Below are 26,764 nucleotides of genomic sequence, written 5' to 3'. Positions count from 1 at the left end.
TAGCATTTAAATGTAAGATAAACCTCTTTGAAATTATGTTTTCGAAATGAAGCTTTTCCCACATGGGAATCATACATCATGTACTGTTACGTTACTGATGAAACCTAGCATACGGTATGACTTCTTCAGTTTAGCAAGGAAAATGAGAATTAGAAAAAATGCAGACAGGAAGACACAGTAGAATAACTTTTGAGAACTTCTCCCACTGTGTTTTTCTTTTCATTTAAACTTCATTTGTAGCAGGTTCTACCATTTCTCCCAGCAGCTTTCCATGCTCCTAGCCCGTGGCTGTGCTACTCTAAATACATTCTGTGCTCTTTAGTCTGTCCTGTCCGGCATGTGCAGTATTTGTAGAAGTTGGTGTAGAGTCCTGTGGTTTCAACCATATCAAGATGGGAGGAGGAGCATGTGAGAGAAGTGTTAAAAGGACAAGCAGAACCTTTGTCTGCTGTAATGAATGAGCTATGTATGTAGTAGAAGAATGAAGTGTATTGCTAGTTTGCCAATATTTTGTGATAACTTGCAATAAGTAGAAGAATTGTTCGGTTTTTTGTTTTTTTCCCCATTGTTTTCAGGTGGTTCAAAATAAAACTATCACCAAAACACAGAAGGTGCGCTTTTTTACTGCAGAAGTGTTGATTCACATTGCTTCACTTTACCGGTGGAATGGGATTACTGATGTCAGCCCTGGGGATTTAAAGGTCTCGTAACTTAATTCTTTGTGGTTTCTGGTCATTGTCCTGCCTTTTTTTGGTTTTCCTCCTTCTTGCAGCCCACAGTTAGAAATAGTTCCCAGTTATTCTAACTTTGATAAGCTCAAGAAGAGGGATCTGGTGAGGCTACTTAAAAAGAGCCGCAGACTTTCTGCTGCTTCTCATCGCTTGAGTAGGAGAGTTTGTTTCCCCTCCCTGATGGCCAGAACTGCAGTGCAGATCTGTTAACCAGGGACCAAGGGGTCTTAGGTGCGAGTACTGTATTCCATTTCCTGGACACGTTTGTATCTCTATAGGAGAATATATCAGGAGCAATGTTCTTATCACATATTATTCCCATCCTGCACAGTGATGTGCTATGAGAGCTAAACTCCCAAGATGGTTGCCAGACTTTACAGCTTACACTGTTTAAGAGGTTGTCAGGGTTTCTGAGGGTTGAGCTCTTTCTGATTCTGCTAGTCTGTGAAATCACACTCCTAAAATCATAGATGAGGCAAGGATCAGGGTTGCTGCTGGTGGGGGTGTGTTAATAGTGCAGATGTTTTGTCCTCTTCTTATGAATAGTTTACAGTTTTGCTTTTTTATTTTTCTTATCCTGTATCTCTTTCCTGTCCTTTACTGGGGGAATATCTAAGGCATGGGGTGAGCACAGTGCAAAGCAGTAGACAAACTTGAATGTGTTTAATACAGAAACTGAAACTTCTGTTGTTAATCTGAACAAAAGCTGAACTCTTTTAGCATTTCTTTAAAAGGAGCCTCATAAAATTTAGGCTGAAATTGTTGTAAGATTTTTTTCTGTGCTATCAAAAATAGTACGCCTTTTTTACTCCTCTTTGATTTTTCTAGGTGACTCAAGGTTCTGAAGAGGCAGGAAAGATGATGGTACGGGAGCTTGTTCATAATTTTTTGATGGACCTTTGCTGCTCTCTGAAACATGGCATAACTTTCTATGATCCAAGTCTTGGAACTTCTGGCAAGTAAGTCACTGGACAGCTGAGATTGTATGTGAACATTGTGCTAGGAACAAGATGGACCTCACTAGTTACCTTGTTTGCCTTTCCAGGCCTTTGCAAGTAACTTTATTGAATTCTGCTTCCATCTCTCTTCTGTGGCCGACAAAAGAAATACATTGGGGTTTTTGGGGTTTTTTTTAACTTCCTGAGATCAAACTATTGGATCTCCTTGTACTTCAGTGTACTAGAGAATGGGCTGCCCTATTTGTAGGGGCTTAGGCAATGGTTGTGTTTTTCTGAGCCATCTCCCTGTATAACTAGATACAAAGTCTCTTCTCATGAGGTGTGATTTTGGACCATAATTTTTTTTGATGTGACAATAAAGCATCAAAGCTGCAGTGTTCACCAGATGGTGGTTAAAAAAATAGTCTAATTTACATCTTGTAGAGTCAGACTTGTCTTATCCCAGATTTAAGCAAAATGCTGGCGTGGATTTCAGTAGTGCCAGAATTTGGCCTGCAATACCTAACCTGGAAGCGCCCATTTGCCCTACTGTGTCCATTTTATAACTAGTTAAAATACGTGTGCATTAAGATTATGACTGATACAGGAAATAATTGAGACTATGCTTCACGTTAGCTGGGCAAAGAAGGTACTGATACTGAGTGGTGTGACAGCAGGTTGTTTCTTGCTTTGAGCAAAATTTTAATTGGTATTTATCAGGTATTTATGAAATTCTCACTTTGTTTAGGGACATACAGAAGAAAGCTTTTTAAAAAAAAAAAAAACCAACTGAAAAACCACAGAAAAAAACCTTCCAAGTTGAATATTGAATTTTAATTCTACATTTTTAGCTTTGTGAGGTTTGTTTAGAATATTTCAGTGGTTTTAATTCAAAGTAATTAATATTTGTCATGCAGGAAACCTGGTGGTAAATTCAGCTCTTATTTTCTGAGTATAAATGTAGAAATTTTGCCAGCAGTATGAGAGGTTTTGCCTTGAATTTACCCCAGCTACACTTGGAGGAGTTGCAGGGTTATCACATGTAAAGTATTGGAATAAGGATTTGTTTTCTAAAGTACTTTTTTGTCTTCAACAGGGGAGGAAATGTGGTGCTTCTGCACTTCCTGCTTGGTTTAAAAACTGCAACAGAAGATGAACTGGTTGCGGATCTCATGGTGAATGTTCTTAAAGTATGCCCAGATTTATTGAATAGATACTTTAAGGAGACCCGGTATTCCTTTGTTCCTAGACTGAAGTCTGCTTGGATGGACAATATGAAGTTACTCAGAAAGGTATGAGTGTGAATGATGCACACCGCCTCTTCACAGAAATATCCGGTCCCAATAATGTTCTGTTTTTTTGTTATCCTTCCAAAACCTGAAGTAGTTTTTATTAAACAGTAGTGCAGAATTATACAAAATTGTAACAGGAAAGATTCATGAAGTCAAACAGTCCTGACCTACAGAAAAGTTACCAAGCCAAGGAACTTGGTAGTAGATTAGTGAGCTTGCCTTTGATTGCTTTTATTGCAGATAGATATTATAATGCCATTCTTATGTAAAATATTATACAATTTAGTACAGAGCCTGGCCAGCCTGTGATGTGGCCATTTTAGGTATAAACTAGCTCTGAATTTGTAAATTTAGCCAAGGTCTTCGTACTGACAAGGAACAAGATTTCACTGATTTCAGAGGAATTAATCTAAGGATCAGGAAGTTGATTTTTTTGGTTATGTTTCAGAAGCAGCTGTTCTATATCAGAGGAAACTCGCATGTCTGAAGATGTCTTGGGTTCAATGAATGTAAAGGCACAGTGCTGCAGAGTTTATTAAAATCACTAGAAAGCAGACAGACACAAGATTTCATAAATAATGATTTTAAAAACAAAACAGCCCAGCAGTGGGAAAGTTAGGTGGCTGAAGTTTAAGTGAGCTAAACAGGAAGGACTTAATAGTTCTGATGTAACACTGTCAATTACTGTGGATATGTTAGGAAAGAAGCAGCAGGATGCTGTTAAATGTCAAAGATGGTAAATGGAGTGGGGGAAATGGCATCCTGTTTTCTGTGGGTGCTCAGGAAAATGAACCATGGCTCAGAGCCACAGCTGCTTTAACAAGTGTAGGCATAAAGTAAGTTGGGAGGTCATTTGGTAAAAAGCCATGCCCAGGCCAGGGGGCTGTATAAACATTTTACTAAACTGGGAAAGAAGGAATTGGTATAAGAAGCAGTGGGAAACATTACAATGATACATTTTTTGAAATGTAGCAACACTGAAGCTCAGCTAGGAACAACTTTTGTCCTTTCCCAGTGTTCCTCTTTGTTTAGCTTAAAATAGGCAAGTAGGATCTGTAGTCTGTTGAAACGGGGTGGCCTTTAGCAGGGATGCAGGTCACATATAGCTGTTCCATTTATGAACAGGAGTCTGGGGGATGTTCTGTAGCAATTCTGCGTAGAAATTGGCATTTAGTGCTGTGATTACTTTTGACAAGTCAAAACTCTTCTGTAAAATGCTCTCCAGAAGAAGCTGTTATCTCCAGGGCTATGTGGATATTGATTAAATTGTTTTTATTTCAGATCTATGAGGCTCAACCAGAGATCTCCAGTTCTTTTAAGACTTCAGAGTTTATTCCTCTTCCCAAGTTGCTTTCTATGGTGATGGTAACAACAGTCCCTGCAGTGTGCAATAAAATAATGTTCACCCAAGGACTAAATGTAAGAGCAGTCTATAATAATTCAGTCTATAGTATTTTTCTGTCACATTTAATACTGTTTGACTTGTGTGTAATCATCCAAGAAGTTTCTTAAGTTGGTTAATTACATATGTTTTATGTTGTCTGTCCCAGCATAAATCTGGCTTGGGAAAGCACTGGAAAAGAACTAAAGCCCATTGATACTGCTTCCAGGAGCCACTCACAAGTACCAATTCTGCCAATGCTCACTAGTGGTTTTAGCTTGGAATCTAAAAAACTACAGATTCTTTTCTGCAAGTTAAGGTTTAGGAAATAATTAATTTGTTAACAAATTTTAACATATATATATATATATATATAGAGAGAGAGAGAGTACAGATTATGTGCAAAGCATAAGAGGAAGCACTGAAAGGTTATTAATTTAACTTCTTTATTTTAGTTACCCAGCACAGTAGTGAAGCACAGCATACTGTCACTTGTTTCAATGATTCTGAGAAGAGCCTTGAAGAATATTGAGTACTGTTTGAATGAGGAAACTTGGCAAAAGTCAGAAATCTACACACTGTCGGTGATGCAGGAATTTGTACAGCTGTACAGAGAAGCCATCAGCAAGGTACAAAGTAAAAAGAAAACTGTGGTCTAACATGAGTTGCTTTGCAGCAGATAACTAACTACTCCTCTGCACTTTCTGCCCAAATGGTTGTGGTCTCGCAGCCAGGAGATAGTTTCTTTGGGCAGGGGAGGGGAAGGCTGTGGGTTAAAGGTGTTAATAACTGGTGTGGTAGTAGACTACATTTCCTGACACAGCTGGCTGATGGAAATGCAAATGGAAGTCTGCTGTGAGACAGATTTGTAACATTGACAGCTGTTGTACTGCAAACAAATTCCAAAGCAGGCTGACAGCAAAATTTCCTGGCTGAAGTAAATTGTAGCCAGCAGAGCTCACTTAGAAGTTACTAAACAAGATAGCATTTGAATTGAAAATACACCATGAGGATGAAGAACCAAACATAAATTTTTTCACAGGAAACTTCTTCAATAAAATAGTCTTTCCAGTACTTATGTTCTGCAGAAGTGAAAGTACATTACTTGATTTCACGTCTATTTCTGATTGCATACAAGGTCTTGGTGAAGAGCAGCAAATCCTCATGTTGACTAGCTGTGAATATTTTTAATCACAGTAGCTTTGTCTCACACAGAGGAGCTGTCACAATTTACTTTTTTTGCTTTTAGGTTTTACCAGATATGAATAATCTAGTGGCTGTCTGGCAGTCCTTTCTGAAGCAAGGGAGAGAGCAGCATAGTGGCCAAGAGGAGAAAAGCGAAGGTGATGCCCCCACTGTGAAGGCAGTGACTGAGACAGCAGAAGCTGCTGAACAGCATGGTAAGCAGAGCAGGTGGAGTTACCCCTTCTTACATGTATGTGAATGACAGTTGTGAAATTCTTATTCCATATACGGTTGTTATCTGCAGCAGAATGCAGATGTCACTTGTACACTTAATATTCATCTTTGCATTGTTCAGTTCTTTGGACAGTTTATTTCTGACCAATGTCAGAATTGCCTAAGAACACAGTTTGACAGATAGGCTGCCATTGCTAATAGGAGGTTAAGCAGTTTGACTTTCTGCTGTCACAGAATCACAGAAGGGTTGATGGTGGAAGGAACCTCTGAAGAGCACTCTGTCCAACCCTTCTGCTTAAGTCTGGTTGCTCAGCACTGTGTCCAGACAGCTTTAGAGTTATCTTTGAGGGCAGAGATTCCACAACTTCTCTGTGCAACCTGTGCCAGTGCTTGGTTGCCCTTGCAGTAAAAAAATGTTACCTGATGTTCACAGTGAACCTCCCATGTTTCAGTTTGTGCCCATTGCCTGTGGTCCTGCCACTGGGCACCACTGAAGTGAGCCTGGCTGGGTTCTCATTGCACCCTCCCTTCAGGCATTTACATACATTGATAAGATCCTCCTGAGCCTTCTCTTCTCCAGGCAGAACAATCCCAGCTCTCCCTTCCCTTCATTTTAGGAGAGGTGAGTGCCTTCATAATTTTTTGTGGCCCTTCACTGGGCTATCTCCAGCATGCCCATGTCTGTCTTGTACTGGGCAGCCCAGAACTGGACACAGCACTCCACGTATGACCTCATCAGCACTGAGGATCACCTCCCTCCACCTGCTGGCAATGCTTTGCCTAATGCAGCCCAGAGTACCATTCAACCTCATTGCTACAAGGGTGCATTGCTGGCTCATGTTCAATCTGGTGTCCACCAGGACCCCCAGGTCCTTTCCTGTCAAGCTGCTTTCTGGTTGGGTGGCCTCCAGCATGTACTGGCAAATGGGGTTGTTCCTTTTCAGATGTAGGGCTGTGTAATTCCCCATGTTGATATTAACTCTCCTGTCTCAGACCTTCCTATTCTAGTAGGAGTATTTTGCAGCCACACAATTCAACAGGCAGGGAAGCTGATATGCCTGAAAAATAATTTTTTTGAGGGATTTTAATTTTTTTTGTTGTTTTTTCAAGTAGTTACTGTGGCTGCACTATCATTTGTGTTGCTGTAGCACAGGAGTAGAAACATGCAAGTGCTGGAATTGAGAGAGAGAGGGCTGGAGTGAAGACTTCAGTTTTCCTCTCAAAACCAGTGTCCCTCCTGAAGGACTTGTTTTCTTAGTCCCATTGCAGAGAACTGGAAGTTTTGGTACTCTCAGTAGCTTGGCTAGCAGCCTGCAATGTTTTGGTTATAGACTATAGAGAAATCTACAGCCAGTTTCATTTCCTTCACAGGGCATGTTCCACAGTGAGACTTCCTGGAGCAGACAGTTTTTCAGTGTATGTCCTTGTATGTGTAGCTTTGGGCAGCAAAAGAGTTGTCAACACTGACACTCCAGGGCTCTTCATTGGAGGACTGCCTGGTGAAACCAGTGAAGCAGCTAATCTCTAAAGTACTGTAGCTGTAGTTTCTGTGCATACTAGGGTGATAATACTGTACTATTTACTCTCAACTCAGTTTTACAGCTTTATTTGCACTGAGGCCACTAGGTAATTCTTTTTTTTTAATGGGAGCTGAGACTCAGCAAACAAAGGCAAAGTTTATGCATGGCATCCATCCAGTTCTTCGTAGTTCCCTGAAGGAGATCCAGTTAACAGGAAAAAAGTAGGTGTTAAAAAAGTTTTGGCTGCCCTTCATTTATTTTGCTTCCTTTCATTAGTGACTGGGCAACAAGTAGCTTTTATGCATCCTCACGTTATAAACTAAAAGAATATTTAACTGCTAAGATAGCTTTTCCTAAGAAGTAAACAGCTGCCTTAACTGGGTTGATGTTTCTCTCATACTTGTCATCCTCTTGCCAAGAGGTCACACTGGGAAAGTATTATTTTGAAAGAGGGAAGGGAAAGAAAATAACCTTTAACTGAAGTAATAAATTACTAACAAATTAGTGTATTGTCTCCTGCACTTCTCCAGTCAAACCTACCTGGCATTAGGTAAGAATAGTGTCCCTGGCAACCAACAATGTGAACATATCCTTCCCTTTCCTTTTTTTCCCCTCTTGTTCAGCCTTAAAGAGCAGTGAGACTGATTGGATTCTTACGGTGAGTGTTAAAGTGTTGAGATTGTCTTTAAAATCAAATTAGAAATGACAACTGCCAACTTAAGCACTGAATAAGCTGATTTAGTTTTAAAAGTATTCATGCAGAAATGCTGGGGAAGGAAACTGGGGATTCTCTGTTTGGTTGGGTTTTTTTCCGTGTCTTCTTGTTAGTGAGGAAGATAACTCAGTTTCATAGGAAGTCAACTGGAAATACATGAGTAGTTCTCATGTTGGGTAATGTAGGTGCTACACTGTTTTTTTGGTATGAAGGAAGGAGAAACTAATAAGGTAAACACTTTGTTTAGGTTCAGATGATGCCGAGACACTGTTTCTGAAAGCTGCATTGCTTCAGATCATATGCCTGTATCAGAAGGTTGTGCCTCACTTGGTAGCACGGAGCAACTTTGATTTTAGCAAGCTGCTAAAAGGTATGTGATGGGTATTTCTGTTACCTGCATTGTTTTCGCTGGCTATTTACAAAGTTCACAGAAGAAAGGAATGTTTGCTTTTCTGTGTACATAGAGAAAGAACTGGTTTCTAGAACTAACCAATTATAGTTTCTTCATTGTGTTGACATTTATTGTTGCTATTTCTGCCGTTCTCTGGCACTCTGCTCTCCTAAATTCCATAGCTGCTCTGCTACACTCAGTTGTTGTAAGTGGTAGGTTGCGCTACAGTTTTCCTCTTTGTGTGTCATATTCTTGCGAATATTTGGTATTTATCTGGTTTTGATTCTAATCTTTCTGAGAAAGATGTATGTCCAACTCTTAAGGAGATGTAGGTGTGTAATTCGCCTCGACCGATGTCAACAATCCCAACATAAGAAAGCTATTTCCAGACACTTCCTTGCCACAATGATACAGATGTTTGGTTGGTTGGTTTTTTTTTAACAGGATAGGTCACAGAAAGTTTGGGGTGGGGGAGAAGAAGCATGTACCAGTTCACCAGTCTCCTCTGAAAGTCTTTTAACATTCAAGTATTTTTTCCATTTGTTATGTTTTAAATTATTCTGTCGTGGTTTGGTAGTTTGTGAGAAGAAGAACATTATTCTATATGGTGTTAGCTCCCATGGAAAATCTATACGAGGAAGCACTTCAGCAGAATTGTTTTATTTTTGTTTCTGATGTAATGTTCACAGAGGGTATTCCTCTTCATGCAGCAGAAGTCAATAGAGACGTTCTGTACCTGTACCTTGATGCAGCAAGGATGATGAGCCACAAACTGTTGGGCAAGATCCTACAATACTGCTTATGGTACAATAAATACAGCTGTTTAAAACTGAGACTGGAGAAGACAGCAAAATGTTGTTTGGGCATCATTACTGTCTGAGTGCCACCAGAGCTTGCAGGTCACCCAGCTGGAGCAACTATCTGTAGTTTAGGCACATCTGGGATGTGTAAGGATAGGAGTTATGTAAATGCCTTGATTAAAGTCCGTCAGGGAAAAAGGGTCTTTAAACAACTCCCTTCCCTCTAAATCATCTGGCATATGTGTATGGTTTTTCCTCCCTCTGTCAAAGCATATTTAATTGGTTTGCGTACTTGGTGACTTATCAAATCATGTACCCTGTTTATCCCATTATTTCTTGCATTGTTCTGCTTTTTTTCAATCTGGACAAAAAGCAGGACACCTTTTTATGAAGCACAAATCTCCTGGAGGGTATGTTTTGTTACAGTATTTAATAATCAAGTTGAACAGGCAGGAAAATAAAGTGTCGTTCTCAAACAAAGGTAACAAAGTGAGCCTGGATATTAATTTTCATGAAAGAAGATACGGTAGAAAATGATGGTATAAATTAATCATGCAGCTTTATTCTCTCAGATGCCAGTTTGAGAGTTCTGTTGTTCCTTCCCCTCACCCTGATTAAAACATACACTCCAAAGGCAGCAAAGTGTTTTTCCACCTTGTAACAATATGTTGTTTAGACAGCTGGTACAGTTTTATTGTTTGGTTTTACTGTTGACTAGACTTTGTAGTGACTTTGAAAAATTTACTGTTCTCTCTAATGTGGACCACAAGATAGTACACAGACTATGGAAAGCACACTGACACCAAAGCTTTATACAGTTGATCTCTGTATGTAACTGAACTGCAGCTAAAGTCTGGGCAAGTCAGTTTTCGGAGCACACTGTGAGGATCCCAGCACAGCTTTGTTACCTCTAAGGTGAATAATTCTGAGGTTACGCCATAGCAGTTGTGAGCAAATGATAGAAGTGATGAAGGGAGAGACACAAGGGTAAAGTTCCACTGCCTGTAGCAAATATTCTAATACTATAAACATTAAGATTTATTATTGACATAAATTCTCTATTTTGGTTTCCAGTTTATCCATCCTCTTTACATCCTGTGGGACACAGCTGATAGAATAGATTTTGTATTCCGTTACACCAGTGATGGCTTGTGCGAGGAGCAGGTGTTACCACTCTGAGGGCTGGATTCCAGCCTTAGTTTGACCAAACAGTCATAGTGTGTTTGGGGATCTTGTGGTGTGAAAATTTGTGGATTGTCAGCTTACCTCATAGTGGTGGTTTGAACCCCTAAATGATTAATGTTCCTAAGATCTCAGGAAGATAAACCAAAATAAAGTTCGTTGTATTGCTTTCAAACTTTAGGTATCGTCACTGAAAAGGGCCTCCGAGAGGAGGTACCTCCTGTGCTGCAGCACCATATACTGAAAGTGGCTTTGGAACTTCCTGCAAATAAATTTGCCTGGTTCAGAGTACAGGTAAGAGACTTCACAGCAGGTTTATGTTTCTTTGGCATGCTGTCCTCAAATCTTTACATCTGGCACTGCCTAGTTGTAAACTAGTCCCAGTCCAGCTGCTTTAGGAGGTGACCCTTTTGTAAAACCAGCAAGAATTATAGTCTTAGTAGTAGTGAAGAATCCTTTCTGAGATTAAAAGTTTTTCTGCAAGGACAGAAATTTTTGCCTCCCTGGTGAGGGCTGGACAAAGTTCCTTCAGCTCTTCTTGTCTGGATAGGAGCATGAGTGAGAATTTGCTGGTTTCCACTCGTGTCGGAAGCCCAAGATTTCACTCCAAGGAAATGAGCTGCTGAGAGGAGCCATCCCACCTTGGGATGGCTGGGTTTTGACATTTGTTAAGACTGTCCCTCCTCTCCATAATTACTAGAAACCTTCAGGGCCCCTGCTCTCTTCTTTACTGCAGCCTTGTAAAAAATGAATTCTGTAGAGGGCCTGTTTTTTATGTCTAGAGAAAGAAGTGGGCCTAGCTCTGAAGGGAAACAAAAACTCCCATGGGTATTCTGACTGTGACCCTGCCTTTCAGGATATTTTCTGTCACCTCCAGTTTGCAATAAAGGAAAAGTGAGGAGAGTTAAGAGCAAGCAAAGGAAAACCTGGAAATGGGCAAAGAAGCTACAGTATTTTCTTGTGGCTTTGCCCTTTGAATATAGACAGGTTTTAACTGAAAAGAGAAAAGCCAAATCTGGCAATATTACAGAGGGTTATGGTTGTTAGACATCAAATACAAGTCAGTGAGAAAAGCAGGAGAGATGGCAGGAGGATTGTCACTTGATGTTCAGGTAGTGTTCAGCATCCCTGTGACTTGCATTATTTTCCTTTTCTTTAGGGATCAGTCTTTTAAATTATTACATTTCTTGTTCAGACAGTACTTGTAGGAAATCTGAATTCCTGGAGATAACAGAAGTAGAAGAATAGATGACTGGGGAGGAAGGTGGCTTTATCTTGGACTCTTGCATTTTGGGCCCTTGTATTAGTTGGTGTTTCTGTTACTCCTCTCTTCTTCCACTTTCCAAAAACCAATTGTGCTGATTTTTGTGGCTCACTGAATGCAAAGTAGTATAAATGATCCCATTCATTTCTGGCCTTGGTATATTTAGGCAGGGCTATAAAATAATGAATTATGTACCTGCTTCAGTGCAGCAAAATACAGTGTTGTACAGTGTTGCTGTGCCAGGGAAATTTTAATGTATTTTTCTTTTAGGATGTCTCTGAGACAGAGAAGGTATCTGGTGAAAAATCAGTGTTCTATTTACTGATGAAAATGTTTGTTACAAGTAACCATTCTCATCTGAAAATTTCAACCAAAAAACTGATAATCAAGGTAAGTGTTTGATCTGCAATACCAGGATATTCACTGTATCCCATTGGCCTGAAATTTCAGAATTGTGCGGTTTTTTTCTTAAAGCATATACCTTTACTGTGTGTAGTTGTGTAGCCAATAGAGTCATATTTGGACTACTGTCCTTGGAATTTGCTGTCAAATAACTACCTGTTAAATAATTACTGTATGGAAGTAAATGGTGTCGACTGAATTTTCTGCAACAGTTGACAGAATAGTAAGGAAAATGTCTTTAATGTTTGCCCACCCCCTAGGCTGAGTTAATTGTGATACTGTAATAAATCACTGCAGTTTGTGCCTGCAAAGGTCTTGACGTGGATCAAGAAGAGGTGATTTTATTTTTATCTTCTAAGCCCTGAACAGGGCTCCTTGAGCAGTGTTCCATGCTAATAGTGGCATATAAGTTTGTATACAGCTTTATGCACTTAATTTCTGTGTTTAGCCTCAATCACAGGGTGCAATTATAATGTTCAAGGCACTAGAGTAACTGAATTAGGTTTTAGTTGACCTTGATCCCTGCAAGGGGTTAAAGTCAGGCTAACTTTGTCTCACAGTAACTAATACCTCAATCAAAAGCTACCCAGTACAGTTTTCCTAATGTATTTAGATTCTTTTGCCAAGGGTAGATGTGGGCTGCCTGACTCATTCTTGTTTCCTCTTTTAGATTCAGTGCATTTTATTTTCTCTGAAGAGAACACAGGAGCAGTGGAGTTAGGGCAGTTATGTCAGCAGAAAGGCTGCTAAGAATAGATGTTAATGAGTGTGTTTTGCTTATTTTTCAACACAGTGCCATATAATTGGAAGGCATGTTTTTGGATTTCACATTCTGTTCCTGCCTGTTTTCATGAGGGCTATAAGTGTATTTTTACTTCGAGACTGCCAAAAATAGTTAATTATTTAAAAATGAATCTTATTTTCTTTTTTTTTTGTTTCCCCTTTCTTTAAATGAATTACCCTGTCAGATTATTGTAAGCAGCAGTGTTATTTTTGTAGCTGCTGGTGGTGTACACTGAGTAAATGTAGAGCAAATGAGCTGTGATAGCTTCCTTTTTTTGTGTGTGTATGTGTAGAAACAAAAGCACAGATTCATCCCACATAACTACAGTCATTTAGCGTAAGGGCCAGAGTTAGGAAGCTGGTGAAGGTTTCTGCTCTTGTTGAGAGGGAGGGTCAGACAGTTCTACCATCATGCAGTTCAAATCGTCTGTCATCTGGATTGTCTTTCAGACAGCTTCTCCTCCTTCTTTTCCCTTCTCCTCCGTTTTAATTTTACAGACAGAACATAGGGTCACCAAGTCCCTAATTTGGGCACCTGAGATAAGGGGCTGAATTTATAGAGCATGAAAGTGGGCAAAAATTTCTAAGTATGTTAATGACTGATACTTGAATGTGATAAAATTGTGTCTACCTCACCACCCACAGCATCTATGAGTACGCCTACACTTTTCTCTGGACTTTGCTGTTGTCATGACTCACTGTTCATTTATTTGACTGTTTAGTCCTCTGCTCAACTCTTCTAAGGGCAAGTAGCCTGGTTTAGATTTAATTTAGCAATATTTTTCCTATATATTACATCAGAAGTTTTCAGAAGCCTCCCTACAGTCTCCTCTTAAGGGTATGTTGCCTTTTTTTTAATTGCTGTCATGGTATAAAGATACAACCCTCTTAAAGCATTATAGCTTGCTCCCCTGATATTGAAAGATTTACTAAGGTGAAGGGAATGGATGCTTTGTGTCCAGGCAACTTTGTCCTCAGTAGGTTTTTTGCTGACTGACAACACAAGGACTTCATAGGATTTCAGAAGGGTTTGGATTGGAAGGGATCTTAAAGTTCATCTAATTCTAACCCCCCTGCCATGGGCAGGGACACCTTCCACTAGACCAGGTTGCTTCAAGCCCCGTCCAGCCTGGCCTTGAGCACTGCCAGGGATGGGGCAGCCATAGCTTCTGTGGACAACATGGTCTATGATTCTAGGATGGACTGGCCCTGGCTGTGGCTCTGCTGTAGCTTCCCCTCTTCTGTGTCACTTGAGCAGTGAAGCAGCAGGGGGGCTGCTGCAGTGAGCACCATTACAGGTAGCACTATGGCTTCTAGGCCTGGTGCATATGGCCCCAGCATGTGCTTGATTCCTGTGTCTCAAGTGCTTATAGAAGTCTTGTATTCCAAATGTTCATGTGAGATCGCCTTGTGCTCAGTGCCCAGTCCAGTGAATAGGTGTTTGCAGCATACTTGAATGGAGTACACATGGGATCCATCCCATACACATGGTCAGTGTGAGGGCAAAAACCAAGTGGAGTTGAACAGAATTTGTGCAGCAGACAGCAGGTGAGAGGAAGAGAGGCTCTGAAAAGGGAGGAGCAGAAGCTGCTGTCATCTGATTTTCCCAGTTGTGAGAAAGTAAGCCATGTTTTGCCCCTTGCTTTGGTCATTTGTAATGCCCTCCTTTCTCTGCCCCAGGACTGCTTCTTGCCCTATTGCTACAGTGCCTGCGCATGTCTGGCAGAGCTCTGGGTTTCATTTGTCAGCTGTGACAGAGGCATGCCTGAACTGTTGATTTTGCTGAGAGCACAGTAAGAAAACAGCCGTAATGAAGATAGTAGGCCTTGGTCCATGTCACAGTGAGGCCAGTTGATACAGTCATGGGAGATTTTGTTTTAAAAAATGCATCTGTTTTTACCCTTTGTTATGCAGTTTGAGTGGTCCTAGTGAGTGGGAATAAGGCCTCTTGAACTGAGGGGTGAGAAGAAAATGACAAGTATTTTTCATCAACCTGTTCTTTTCTTTTCAAGAAGAAAACATGAAGTTGCTATACTAAAAGGTCTGTGCTTTTTTTGGGTTTTGTATTTTAGTGGGTTTGGGTTTTTTATCTCACTTTTGACTTTCTGGACAGGTTTTACGTGACAGCGGAGTGTTTGAGTACACGTGGAAGGAACTTTCAGTTTGGCTGGAACACTTGGATAATACAAAAGAAGACAAAAAGGAAGCAGTGATTCAGTTTTTGGAAAGGGTAACAACTGTTCAAATTAGCTGGATAAACAATGCCAAGAATAGAAGTAATGGAAACTAATGATTTTGTTGCTATTGTTGAGAAACCTGTCAAAGATTGGTAAACAAATTCTGAGAAAAACAATGTTTGTAATTCTTTATACAGAGCTGACATCTTTCTTGTTTTTTGGTGGGAGGACACTGAAATGATTTGTAGGAAAATTAAATCCAGAAATACAATTTGTTATTACAGCATTGTTGATAAAAGGGTAGAGTAGGTGCCTGGCAATAATCATCAGACCTGCCAAAATTATCAGACCTAAGTAAATGATAATCTTTTAAAAGAAAACTTGACATTTCCTGTTTACTCTTAAGGATGTTGAATGCCCAGTGCTTCCTTTTCATTGCAGTTTCCTCAGGGACTCAGTATGTGGTAGCATTTTGGGTACAAAATTGCAGTGGACGTTTCTCTATTCATTTGACCCAGTGTCCCATATACAGCAGCAGTAACCACAGGCAGATTCTTACAGAATTATATAGAAGTTGTCCTCCTAAACCTTTCCCAGCTTCCAGCCGCTTTTAGCACATGGCCTTTCTTAACAAGATGTGGTTCCTGTAGGCGTAATAGCCTGTGTACTTACATTTCTTTCTCAACCTTTGTTAACAGATCCTATTGAAACTGGTGACCAACCCCTATCCATATACAGATAAAGCAGCAGACCTTGTTCAGGAAGCAAGTATGCTCCAAGTTAATATGCTCAAACAAGATTCTGATAACGTCAGCATCCCCATCTCTCACATTGATGGTATGTGTCAATTTTCTTAACAGCAGAGAATTCCAAGATTTTGTGCTAAATTTTCTAGTGCTGATCTGCAAACTGAAGACTGATAACTGTAGAAATCCTGCTTAAGTAAGGACCTACAGATTGATCCCTCCAGTTGTATTTAGTATCGGAAGCAGAAGTCTGAGTTGCAAAGTTACTGTTTCACCTCCAGAAGTAATTGCTGATGCAGTTACACTGTTTGAACAATATTTTAAGCCTCTTTGCAGGCTCATGCAGCAGCATTTTCTAACTAAAATGAAAACAATTATTTTTTTCTCTGGGGCTGCTCGTATCTGTTCATCCAGGAGGAAAGGGCTGGGGTGCCTAGAGAACTGTTTTACTCCCAGGCACCCAGCTAGATTTTTGCTGCTTCTGCTTTCTGGCATCACAGCATTACTGCAGACAAACTCAAAATTATGCAGATGTGGACACTTGGACAGCTTACTATGCGCTAAGTTACCATAGCTCTTCTGCCAAACAGCCAGTGTGTAGAATTTTATGGTACATAAATGTAAGATAATTGAGGTAGTTTAAGTACCAGATGGATCAGTTCCCTTGAGTTGACTGTATTGCAGAGACATAATGCCAGCCACAGAATAAATTGCATCTTCTTCATATGTTAAAGGTGCCTGACTCTTTCATGACCAAGATTTGGTTCCCTGGCCATGTAGAGCTGAGAAACTCTTCAAGGACTGCTCAGGATGTTCTTTTAATAGGGAAGTGGCTGCTTCCTTCATACGTCCGTGTCCCCTCCCCCACATATCCTGTCGCTGTTATGCTCTTATAGTCCTTACCTAGTACAATCATGATAGCAATAGGTGATGCACCTCTTCCCTTCCCTTACTTCTGTCAGCTCGACAGCAGTGTTGAAAGGCAGAAAGTAAAGTTAAGCACATAGTAAGAGAGAGTGATTTTTACAATTGCATTGCTAGACAAATGTGTCTCTTACCCTTTTTCCTGCTTTGAGAATTCAGAAGCTGCCTTGTATTCCTTTAGTGCTGGATTCTGCCTCTGTTTTTTAGTTAGTCTGAATCTTCTGCTTATACTTTTTTTTCTTCACTTAACAGATGTTCTGGATATGGTGGATGTCCTTATTGAGGGCAGTGATGACTTAGATGAAGAAATCGGGTTCGTTTTAAATGAAGACATGATTATCCAAACATTTCCATTCAGTGCTGTTGTCCCTGCTGCATTAGAAGCCAGGAATATGTTGTTGCTTCAGACTGAAAATGGAACAGGTACAGACTTTTATTTGCTATGTATTGTCTATAATGGTGGAACGGAAGTGGGATCATTTTTACCCAATGATCTCCTCAGGACATTTTATCTTCATTGCAAGCAGAAGGAGGTGCAGATAGATGGTGTTCCCTGCTCAAGAAAAGCATTAAAGCTTATGAGATGCTTCTATCATTTTTTCCCTGACCCTAAAGAAGCTTGCTTTTGGTTTCTTGAGTAGGGAAAATCAGTGGAAATGCAGGCATTCTATAAACTCATTTGACTCTAGAGAGCCCCTACTGTGGGAAAACAAACTTGCCCAGGTTAGAAGAAGAGAGCCCACCTTTCTCCCATGAGATGCAGGGAAGTGGAGGAGGGAAATGAGCCCCAGCTCTGAGTGTAGTATAGAGGGGACTGAGGAGCAATGCAGGAACTGTTCCTGCATTGACAGTCTTGGCCTGGAAACAGCTGTGCTTTAATAACAGAGTATTTTAAGCACAGAGTATGCAGATCACAAGAGGAAGGTAGTTTCAATGGCTGTAGGCAGCTCTTCCATTGAGACCAGTCAGCAGGGGAGAGAGAACTGGATTGCTGAATGAAAGGATGCTTTTTTCCAAAGAAAATTTGTTCAGAGACGGAGCTCCAGGAGTGAACGTTGAAGAGTTCTACCACCTCCTCGAGAAAAGGACTGGTGGAGTGAGGAGTCACAGGGGCAGCAATTGGCCTCAGCAGGGTTTGTCAGCCCCACAGCACCTCCCTAAATCCTGTGTATATTTGGCTGTTGTGTAGCACATGGGGTGGAACTGAAAGTCACAGTTCTGGAAGAATATCCTCCATATTTAACCAGTGTGTGCTAAACCTGGCTGTTTTCCCCCCCTCTTCCCCCCGCAGTACAAATCAGTTCTCTTAGGTGGTGCTTGGCTGAGATACTTATCCATCAAAATACAGGCAAGTTTAGGACAATACAGTGAAGGTGGAGTTAGTTTTATGCTTGTCTGGAAGGAAACAGGCCAACCTGAGCAATTTTCTTGAAGTGCATTATTATTTACTTCAACAAGGAGTACTGTATGGGGGATTTTTCCAGATACCTCAGAGAGTCAGAAATACTTGTCTAGTTTATCATGATCACCTTTTAATCCTATTCAGTACTTTTCTAAATGGTGCTATTTGGGCTGTTGCCCAGGCCTTAAGGAAGGAGGGTTTCCCTAGTGTCTGTGCTCATGCAGGTTCATTCTATCAACAGAAGTTTAATTTTTTATTTTGCTTTTCTAGGAGCACACATCGTAGAGTATCTTGTTGCTGTTTTCACTGACCTCCTGCACTCTCAGAGAGAACCCCTTGCCCTCTGCTTGATGTTCCAACTCTATGATAAAGATCTGCAGTCCCTGAAAGTTTCTAAGTATCCTCAGCTCTACCGATTTAACCAGTACTATAAACTCTGGATACCCCAGCAATCTCAGGAACCTGTGGTATGGAATACCTGAAGTAATTTGAATGCTTGAGCCAGTATTACCTCACAGTGTATAAAGGCTACATTTCTATCAGAAAGTACATTTACATTAAGCTAATTCTGTACTGCTTCTTAATCACACCAAGACACAAATTTGCTCAAGGGCTTTTCTCTAACAATGCAGAAGGTCTTTGTTGTGGTTGGGAAGTGAAGCCAGGGCTTAAAGAATGTACCCAGTCACCCAGACTACAGCTCCTCGTCAGGCACAGTGTAGCATAATGTGTGATGTGGCCCAAGAAGCCAGTTTATGGTGACTGGAGTTCACCCAGGTGTGGGTTGGGAATGTATGGACCAGCTGTGCTAGGTGCTGTATTTGCGTTAACCCAGCAGTAACCATGTGCAGATTCCCCATGGGACACTTTTGAATAGCTCTGTGATAGCAGGACTGTACACATGTGCTCCTGAATCTTCAGTCGCAGTTTCAGCACAGAGCTCATTTCAAAACCAAGGGAACTGGAGAAACTTTTGATTAATTTTCATTTTTATTTTTCTCTTACTTTTTTTCAATTTCAAACAGTTTAAAAAACCCAAAGGGCTATGCAAAGAACCCGCTGTGGCCCTGGATTCTGTATTTACAGCTTTGCTAAGAGAAGCCTATGAGAGGGGAAGCAGTACCTTACTGGAAGACGATATCCAAACAAAATTGAGAGACTTGGCTTCCCAGCTCCCGCCTGAACAGCTTTTGTTAGGAGTAAAGCATGTGTTGCTATACCTGAAATCCACAGTGGAGAACTTTGGCAATGTAAGAGCAATATTGTGATGATATTGGGGTTCATTTGTTTTATTTTAATGCAGCAAGTACAAATTTTACTTGGCTATTAAAACTTAAGGATCCAGTTCTGCAGCTTTTTTGTGTACTCAGCCCTCACTGAGGCTGTAGAGCACCAGACAAATTTGTATCTAATTTGTAAACAAATATCTGCCCTTCTAATTGTTGAGGAGTTTTGGATTTGCTTTGCGTGGGTTACCTTACTGATCCACCCATAGTGCACATATACTCCAGATTTAATCCAGTTCCTGGGCCTCCGTAAGAAGCCTTTCCAGAGGGTGAAGTTCACTAGTTTGTGTTACAGCTGAAGTCAAAGTATAGATGAAAGTCTATTAAATATTTATTTGACAACCTGAGACTTCTTAGAATCATGTTTCTGCAGGGAGGAGTGATTCCTTCCCCCTAAAAAGGCTGTAATCTGGGAAGTTCTTAGTTTATTTCTGTTCATGTTGGATAATTATCCTTCTGTTTCCCATCCTTCTCTTTTCTCAACTTCTGAGGTGTCTTATTTTCACAGCTTAGTAAAACTTTTGGTCCTCACCTTATTGACCTCTATGTGGACCTGCTGAACAGCTGCTTGTGCCGGGGAAATCAGATAGAGTTAAATAATCAGCAGAAACGAGAAGAGCAACAGACAGAATCTGGCCTCTTTATGGATGAGGAATCTCTGATTACAGAGGAGTCTTCAAATGACAAGGTACCAAATCCCTTGATGCACAGGCCAGAATCTCACCTGTCATTAAACTTTGATTAGGTTTATTCCGTACGGAAATAGTCCTAAGTTTTGCTGAGCCATTAACTAAAGCAAATGATCTTAAACACAAGCAATTTTGAGCACAAATTAAGTTGCTATATTTTCACCAATCACCAAAACATGGAACTGGCTAAACCTGATAGAGAGCAGGGGATGTAACAGGGATCAGGCTTTGTGATTGCTGTGACTTGATAACAGTCATGGGGATTTCTAGGATTTCAGTTAGGGTTAAAGTGTGTCTGTCAAATGCTTGCTATATAATGTCTTGAATTGGATTTTACTGCTTTATAGAAGCATTACTACAGCTTTTGCCAGGTCTTTGGAAGGGCAGGGAGTGAACAGAATATCATATAGTGTGTATTTCACAGAGTTGTATTGAATGGAAACAGGTTGATGCAGAAAGATGCTGTTAAGGTCTAGGAGGAGGACTTCAGAACTTGGAGCATGTGGTGCAGCAGTTACAACACTACTGTGTCTGGAGATTTGACCAAGCTGCATCATGCATAGACTCACCTCTGACCTGGAATACAGTCAGGATTGCTCCTGACAAAGATCACTCACCTTTGCAGAAGAATTCTATTCCCCAAGCCCTGTGTAAGGCCTGGTTATGAAAATTATGTACTTGGGGTAATGAATTTTGCCCCCTTTCATGTGTTCTGTGGGTTTGTGGGGATTAGAATAGAATTGTATTGACAAGCTCCAGAACATACAGTTTTCTACTAGAAATGTGCTTAGATATGCAGAGAATGTTCAGTGGAGGCGTGACTCCCACATCATAAATGTTGAAAGAATGGTATTTTTGTGCTTGTAATTTGTTAGTATTTTTATTCTCTGACCAGTTGATAGACAATTTCATGTTCTGCAGCTGTAATTAACAAGCTCTGGAAAATAGGCAGATGGATGATTTTTTAATTTATTTTTTTCCTCTGAACTATAATTATCCATTCAGTGATACTGTTATAACCATTTGTTACAGACACTAGAAGATGCACTCATGTTGATTTTCAGACATCCTACACTGGAGAGTTGGTTCCTGGCTTTAGAACAACGTTCTCTTCCTCAGTCTGGTTTAAACCCTGTTGCTGTGAAGCTCCTATCGGCTCACCTCAATTCTGGTGTGCTCCAGCTGTTGAAAACAGGTGCCCCGATGCTGCAGAGCATGGATCACAAGCATGTATTATCCAAGTATTTTGAAGCTATCACAAAAAGTGTCCTGAAAGAACTACAGGCAGAGGGGAAAGACAGAAGGCAGGTGTCTGCCAAGAAGTCTCATCAGTTGGAGGCTCTGGAGGAATTGCACATATACATGGCTGCAGCTCAGCTGAAGGAGATCACTTTAACCATGCTGCGACTTCCTGAGATGAGCTTGACTACTCGGGAATCTGAAAAATCCCCTAAAAAAGGGAAACAATTGAGCTTCTATGGACAAATTTTGGTGCAGCTCCTCACAGAGAGCTACCAAAGGCAGCCCCAACAAGGAGAACTACTGTTATCCACAGAGCACATTAAAGCTTTGGGAATATTGATGTCAGCATCAGCCAGCAAAGATCTGGAGAAAGTTTTTCTTCAGGCACTCCATAGTGAGCCAGTCCTTGCACACGCAGTCAGTGTAGAGGTGCATGTTCACTGCCTTAACCAGAAGTCGGAAACTTCTCTTGCCATTGTGTGCATGCTGATAAAACACTGTAGGACTCACCTGCTGCAGTTTGAGATGTGGTGTCTGAGCAATGCCACTGGAAAGTACCTCAAGAAAAACATGGAAAGATTTCTTCCACTTATTGATGTGTATTTGCAGTGCAGAGACCAGTATGATTTAACTCGACCTTCTGCAGGTAAAGCCACAGCTGATCCCTGTCTGTGATTTGGGAGACAAATTCCCAGTATAGGCTCTACTGGCCTTGAAGTCTTGGATCCTCTGCACAATAAATAGAGGTGATAAAATTCATGTGTCTAACTTCTAATGGTTCTGTTATAGGTACCTCTGCAGCATAAAAGCTAAAGGAGTGTAGTGAAGGTTGGCTGTTAGACTGATGCAAACTGCTCTTACAATTGCTTTGTCCAGTTTTGTCTTTTGAAGCACTTATTTAATACTTTGTGCATGTGAAAATCTGCCTTCATACTCATCTTGGTTTAGATGGGAGGTAGAAACTTTTTTTCTCAGGCATAGATAGAACACTGTCTGGTGAGTGGAATGCCATAGCCGTATGGTTTTGTAGAATGTAAGCTTTCACTTTTACAAGTGTAAGAATCCAAAACTTCTAAAATAAATCCCCAAATACAGCTTCCTACAGTAATGCCTTCCCAAGCTGGCAGTCCAGAACTTTGCAAATCAGCAGCAGCATTAAATGAACAAGACTGTTAAATTTTCTAGCAGTGAAATGATAAGTTAGGATTCAACTCAACAGAATCACTTTGATTTCATTTCTCTTATTGCATAGAAGTGTAAATAGCAACAGAAATAAGCTGTAGCTGTTGGTGGAGAAGGCTGGCTTTGTCTAGGAGAAGTTAATGTAGGCAAAAGATCTTGTCAGCACACAGGGAAGTAGAAGATGGTTAAAGAGCTAAGCCTTTCTCTAGCACCTAATGCACACCAGTCGTTTCATGCTTGAACACTAGAAGGGCAAACTGCTGTCTGGCTGACTTGATTTATAAGGTCTCTGTTAGCTGTCCGTTGATGTGAGAGAAAATTTCCTTTGAGGCCATAGTCAGAGAACTGGTAAAGTTTCATCCCTCCTGACATGCAAGGACGTGGCTTCTTACCAGGAAGGTCTGTTCTGGCTGCCCATGTCAGCTGTGTAGCAAGCAGTTGTCTAGTACATAAGTCGAATACTTCCTAGTAATGCTATGGAGTAACACAGAGTGCAGTTTGCTGTAGCAGATTAAGAGCTACTGCAGTATCATTTCTGAGGAACTAAGTAATATGGGCCTTGATTGGAAACATGATTTAGGATTTTTGTAGTGTTAAGCCTGTTGTTGCTTAACACACTTGGATGGTGGAACTTGTGTCCCTGTTCTCTCTCAACAGTTGTCTCGGCTGTTACACCTGTCTTGAGGAAAGCTCTGTGGAAGGAGCTCTGCGCTGTACTTCAAGACACAGAAACATCACATGAGACTACTGTGAAGCTGCAAGTTCTTTCAAAGTTGTTGCCATCTTCAGGAAGCAAAGGGCTGAGAAGCCTTATTGACCAGCTTCCTACTGCTCTTGAGAAAGCAGAAAATAACGAGAGGTAGGCAAATCCAGCTGCCCTGTTTCAGGACTCAATTTGTCCTGTAAAGCATTGTGATAGATATTCATGGAGGCAAATACTGTGAACAGTAATAGCATTCTCTCCTCAGAGAATCTGTCACTTCTGTCACTTTGGCAGCAATGACAATACATCTTTGACAATATATATATTTCTAAAAATATACAGAAAGCATGTCACAACCTTAAAAAATAAGTATCTTTCTGCAGTTGGACAGTGGCAGATGCCATATCTAGAGTGCTCGAAAACTCTGAAGAGCTGCATTCCTGGAGGAGATGCCTGTTATCAGCCTGCATGAAAGGGTTAATTGTCATGTACAACAGCAGTAAAGATGAAAGCAAGCAAGCGATTGAGAGGCCCATGCTGCTGAGGCTAGAAGAATTATTGGTGAGGCTTCTTTTTAGCTGCATTGACAGAATGTGACTGCATACATGTGGTGTTGTGCTCTTGTATCTGGGGTAAATATAGATTGAACTTTGTTTTGTGTTTTATAAATTATGGCTTCTGTGGGCTTTCAGTGGCTGTTGCAGAGTTAGCTCTGCTAATTCTTGATAAGAAGTAGTTTTGAGTTGTTCTTGATGGCTTTCTACTAACAGTCCCCTTTGAAATTCAGAGTTTGTGGTATTCTGGAGTTAAAAATCCGAGGTTGCCAATGAATGTTTTTATTTAACCAAACAGAAAATCCCCAAAGTGATAAAGGCACTTCTGAAAGATGCACTTCCCATGCCCTCTGAAGTCTGTGAGAGAAATCCAGTTGATCATAGATAGAAATCTGGACTTTGATCATGAAGAACACTACTGGGTTTTTTGTAGTTCAGTAAGGTAGGCAGATCTGTGTAAGACACAAAAATGAAGGTCTCTGCAGGCAGCAAGTGCCTTTGACCTCATGCCGGCTTCTGGTGAGACTCCCTTTTAGGACATGACTGATTGTGCAGGACAGGTCCTGCAGGACCTGAGGAGCCACCTTTTAGTGTTCACAGGTCTGCTGAGGTTAGCATCTACCGTTACTGGGCCTGTTGGCATGTGCAGCTGTCAGCCTTAAAAATTATTATTGAATATTATGGTTTATAGCATTTCAGGGATGATAATTTTTTGTAAAGAACATGTACATCCAGCCACCCTTGTTTGCCACATGCAAAGGTCGGTTAGCTTAAATACGTTGTAGGAACACAAAAACCTAATACCCGAGTCTCCTGCTGTGACTTGCTGACTTTCTTATTCCTTTCACTCTTCACGAGCTTGAAGGGTTTCAGGATTCTGGGTTTTTGGTACCTACAGACCAACTTGCTTTTTAACTGCATACAGTCCACAGGCTCCCTTGCTCCCAGGACTGACAAAACAAGACTTGCAGTTTCATTTGAACTGGGGGTAAGATTGTTGTATCTAAGAGCTTTCTTTCCTGTTAACCTTTGATTATTCCACCTGAGTGTTTGGCTTACGTGTTGTTAGTATGTCTGTTGAACAAAAATTGCTGATCTGAATGATCTGTAGAAGCTCTGTGTGCTAAATGTAAACCTCTGGTTTTACTTCTTACACGCACAGCACTTAGTTGAAGAAGTGGACCCAGATGACTGGTACAACCTTGTGAAGACAGGACTTAAGTAAGTAATTTTGAGATGCACCAGAAGGGTTGTGGGAGGTACAGTTCTGTTCACTTGGCCTTGTCCTGCGTTATACCGGAAACACCTTATCTCCCTTGAATTCAGTCAGATTTGAAGACATTCTTTGTTTCATAGGATGCAGTTTGCGTTGAACCACTGGCTTGGAGCCTGAACTTGCACAACTGCAGGCAGATTTGGATTTTGTGCTACAATTAACTTTACCAGCATAGCCAACTGGGTAGTAGGGCTAGCTTCTTTTCAAGTGGCATAAAGAAGCTTTATGCTCATATGAAGAAGAAACTTATTTTCTTTTTAGTTAATACACTCATTAAATACAATTCATATGAAAACAGAATCAGATCTTTCACCTTTAAATGTGAATTTAAATTCCATTTAAATAAAAGGAATAAAAAATACTAGAGGATGATCTTCTGTGGAGGTGGGAGTATTAATATGAAGGGTTGCTGTCTGAAGGGTTAGTAGGCAAAGTTTAATCCTTGTTAAAATCAGTGCAGCTACAAGTGTGACTCTGTATCAACACAATCCTTTATGTAGCGTATCAGCAACTCCCTTTATTTTTTATGATTGGATACCAGTATAGCTTAAGAAGAATTAAAATAGCGAGATGTGGTGCATGTGTTTTCATTGTTTTAAATTTGTTTTTATTTTACTAAATTTGCTTCCTTTGCAAAGTTCTCATTTCTTAAACAGACTTTTTTTTCAGGCAGGTTTTTGACTTTTCTGTGATCCTTGCTTCTAAAGGTACCGCTACAGAGATGAAGCATTTTTGAAAGTCCTGAATATTGCTATTCAGTTATTATACAAGAAAGAATCCTCGCTTAGTCAGAGCTTAGTCAAGCTCTCCAAACTTCACATGATGGTCACGCAGCACTCTCTATTTTTGCCAACCATACTGAGGTCAAGAGAAGAAGATGGCACAAACATCCAGTCAAGAGGTATTTTTTGTCTTCTTCTTCCCTTTAACTATATTTAGTAATCTTGTCTTTCTCACATTATATTTTATCTATCCACCTCTCCACCTATGTACTTGCAGAGCTATTAAACAATTCCAGAATATTAGCATTTGGTTTTAAGTTTTACCTCTGCTTGGATCCAAATGTTGCATTCATTTTATCACTGCTGGTTTTAAATGCTTATTTCTAAAACTACTGGAAAGATGGGTTTGGGGTTGGTTTGATCAGTTGGTTTTGTTTATTTTGTAACCATGTTGAAATCTTCAATTGATTCTTTTGTTTTCTGTGAGGCTGTTAGTCTACAATCACTGAAGTGCATATAGGTTCTATTAGAAATGTGTGAGACATTTAAACCTATTTTAAAATAGGTTGATGCAGAAGATTTTAAGTTGATTTTGCAAGTTGTATCAAAAATGTTGATTTAGTTGATGTGTACTTTCTATTGCAACCTGCCATAAGGAAAATCTTTCCATTAATAATATATATTGGGTGCTAATTAATGGGTAAGATTGGCTTTGTTTCTTTGTCTCTGCCAACTGCAAAATAACCTAACCTTGAACCAGTCATTTAATCCTATACACACCTCAGCTTCTTCCCACTGTAGAGGGTTTTGAGATTTGGTGATTGAAGGAGCCATACAATAAAAGGGGAGGATGAATCATATTCTATGATTCTATAACAAATTTTGTGTATATTGGTGAGCAACATGTAAACAAACTTTAGAGTTTATATCACTTGAAAAGATCGAAAAGCTCTTGTAAGGTCACAAATTTTAGTGAAATTTTAAAATAAGTAATAGATTTTGCTGTTTACTCTGTGTGTTCTACTTCTTAAATGTATTCCTGT

The 26,764-nt window shown here is 40.3% G+C and overlaps 1 protein-coding gene across 1 annotated transcript in view; it reads left to right on the top strand.

The window, feature by feature from the left end:
• The window catches only part of URB1 (URB1 ribosome biogenesis homolog), a 53,426-nt gene that overhangs the window by 8,764 nt on the left and 17,898 nt on the right, over positions 1-26,764 (top strand). The window contains exons 7-26 of the mRNA XM_065676805.1: positions 576-701; positions 1,560-1,690; positions 2,766-2,961; positions 4,243-4,380; positions 4,798-4,971; positions 5,592-5,742; positions 8,244-8,366; positions 10,551-10,663; positions 11,904-12,023; positions 14,932-15,048; positions 15,694-15,832; positions 16,918-17,088; positions 18,338-18,534; positions 19,093-19,317; positions 19,862-20,041; positions 21,075-21,930; positions 23,124-23,325; positions 23,553-23,730; positions 24,886-24,944; positions 25,707-25,900. Coding sequence (XP_065532877.1) covers positions 576-701; positions 1,560-1,690; positions 2,766-2,961; positions 4,243-4,380; positions 4,798-4,971; positions 5,592-5,742; positions 8,244-8,366; positions 10,551-10,663; positions 11,904-12,023; positions 14,932-15,048; positions 15,694-15,832; positions 16,918-17,088; positions 18,338-18,534; positions 19,093-19,317; positions 19,862-20,041; positions 21,075-21,930; positions 23,124-23,325; positions 23,553-23,730; positions 24,886-24,944; positions 25,707-25,900 — 3,790 coding nt within the window. The remainder of the gene's footprint in view (positions 1-575; positions 702-1,559; positions 1,691-2,765; positions 2,962-4,242; positions 4,381-4,797; positions 4,972-5,591; positions 5,743-8,243; positions 8,367-10,550; positions 10,664-11,903; positions 12,024-14,931; positions 15,049-15,693; positions 15,833-16,917; positions 17,089-18,337; positions 18,535-19,092; positions 19,318-19,861; positions 20,042-21,074; positions 21,931-23,123; positions 23,326-23,552; positions 23,731-24,885; positions 24,945-25,706; positions 25,901-26,764) is intronic.

The sequence above is a fragment of the Lathamus discolor genome, chromosome 4 (genome assembly GCF_037157495.1).
Source record: "Lathamus discolor isolate bLatDis1 chromosome 4, bLatDis1.hap1, whole genome shotgun sequence".
Taxonomy (NCBI): domain Eukaryota; kingdom Metazoa; phylum Chordata; class Aves; order Psittaciformes; family Psittacidae; genus Lathamus; species Lathamus discolor.
Note: the sequence above shows the minus strand (reverse complement) of the source record. Positions and strands in the feature narration are given on the sequence as shown.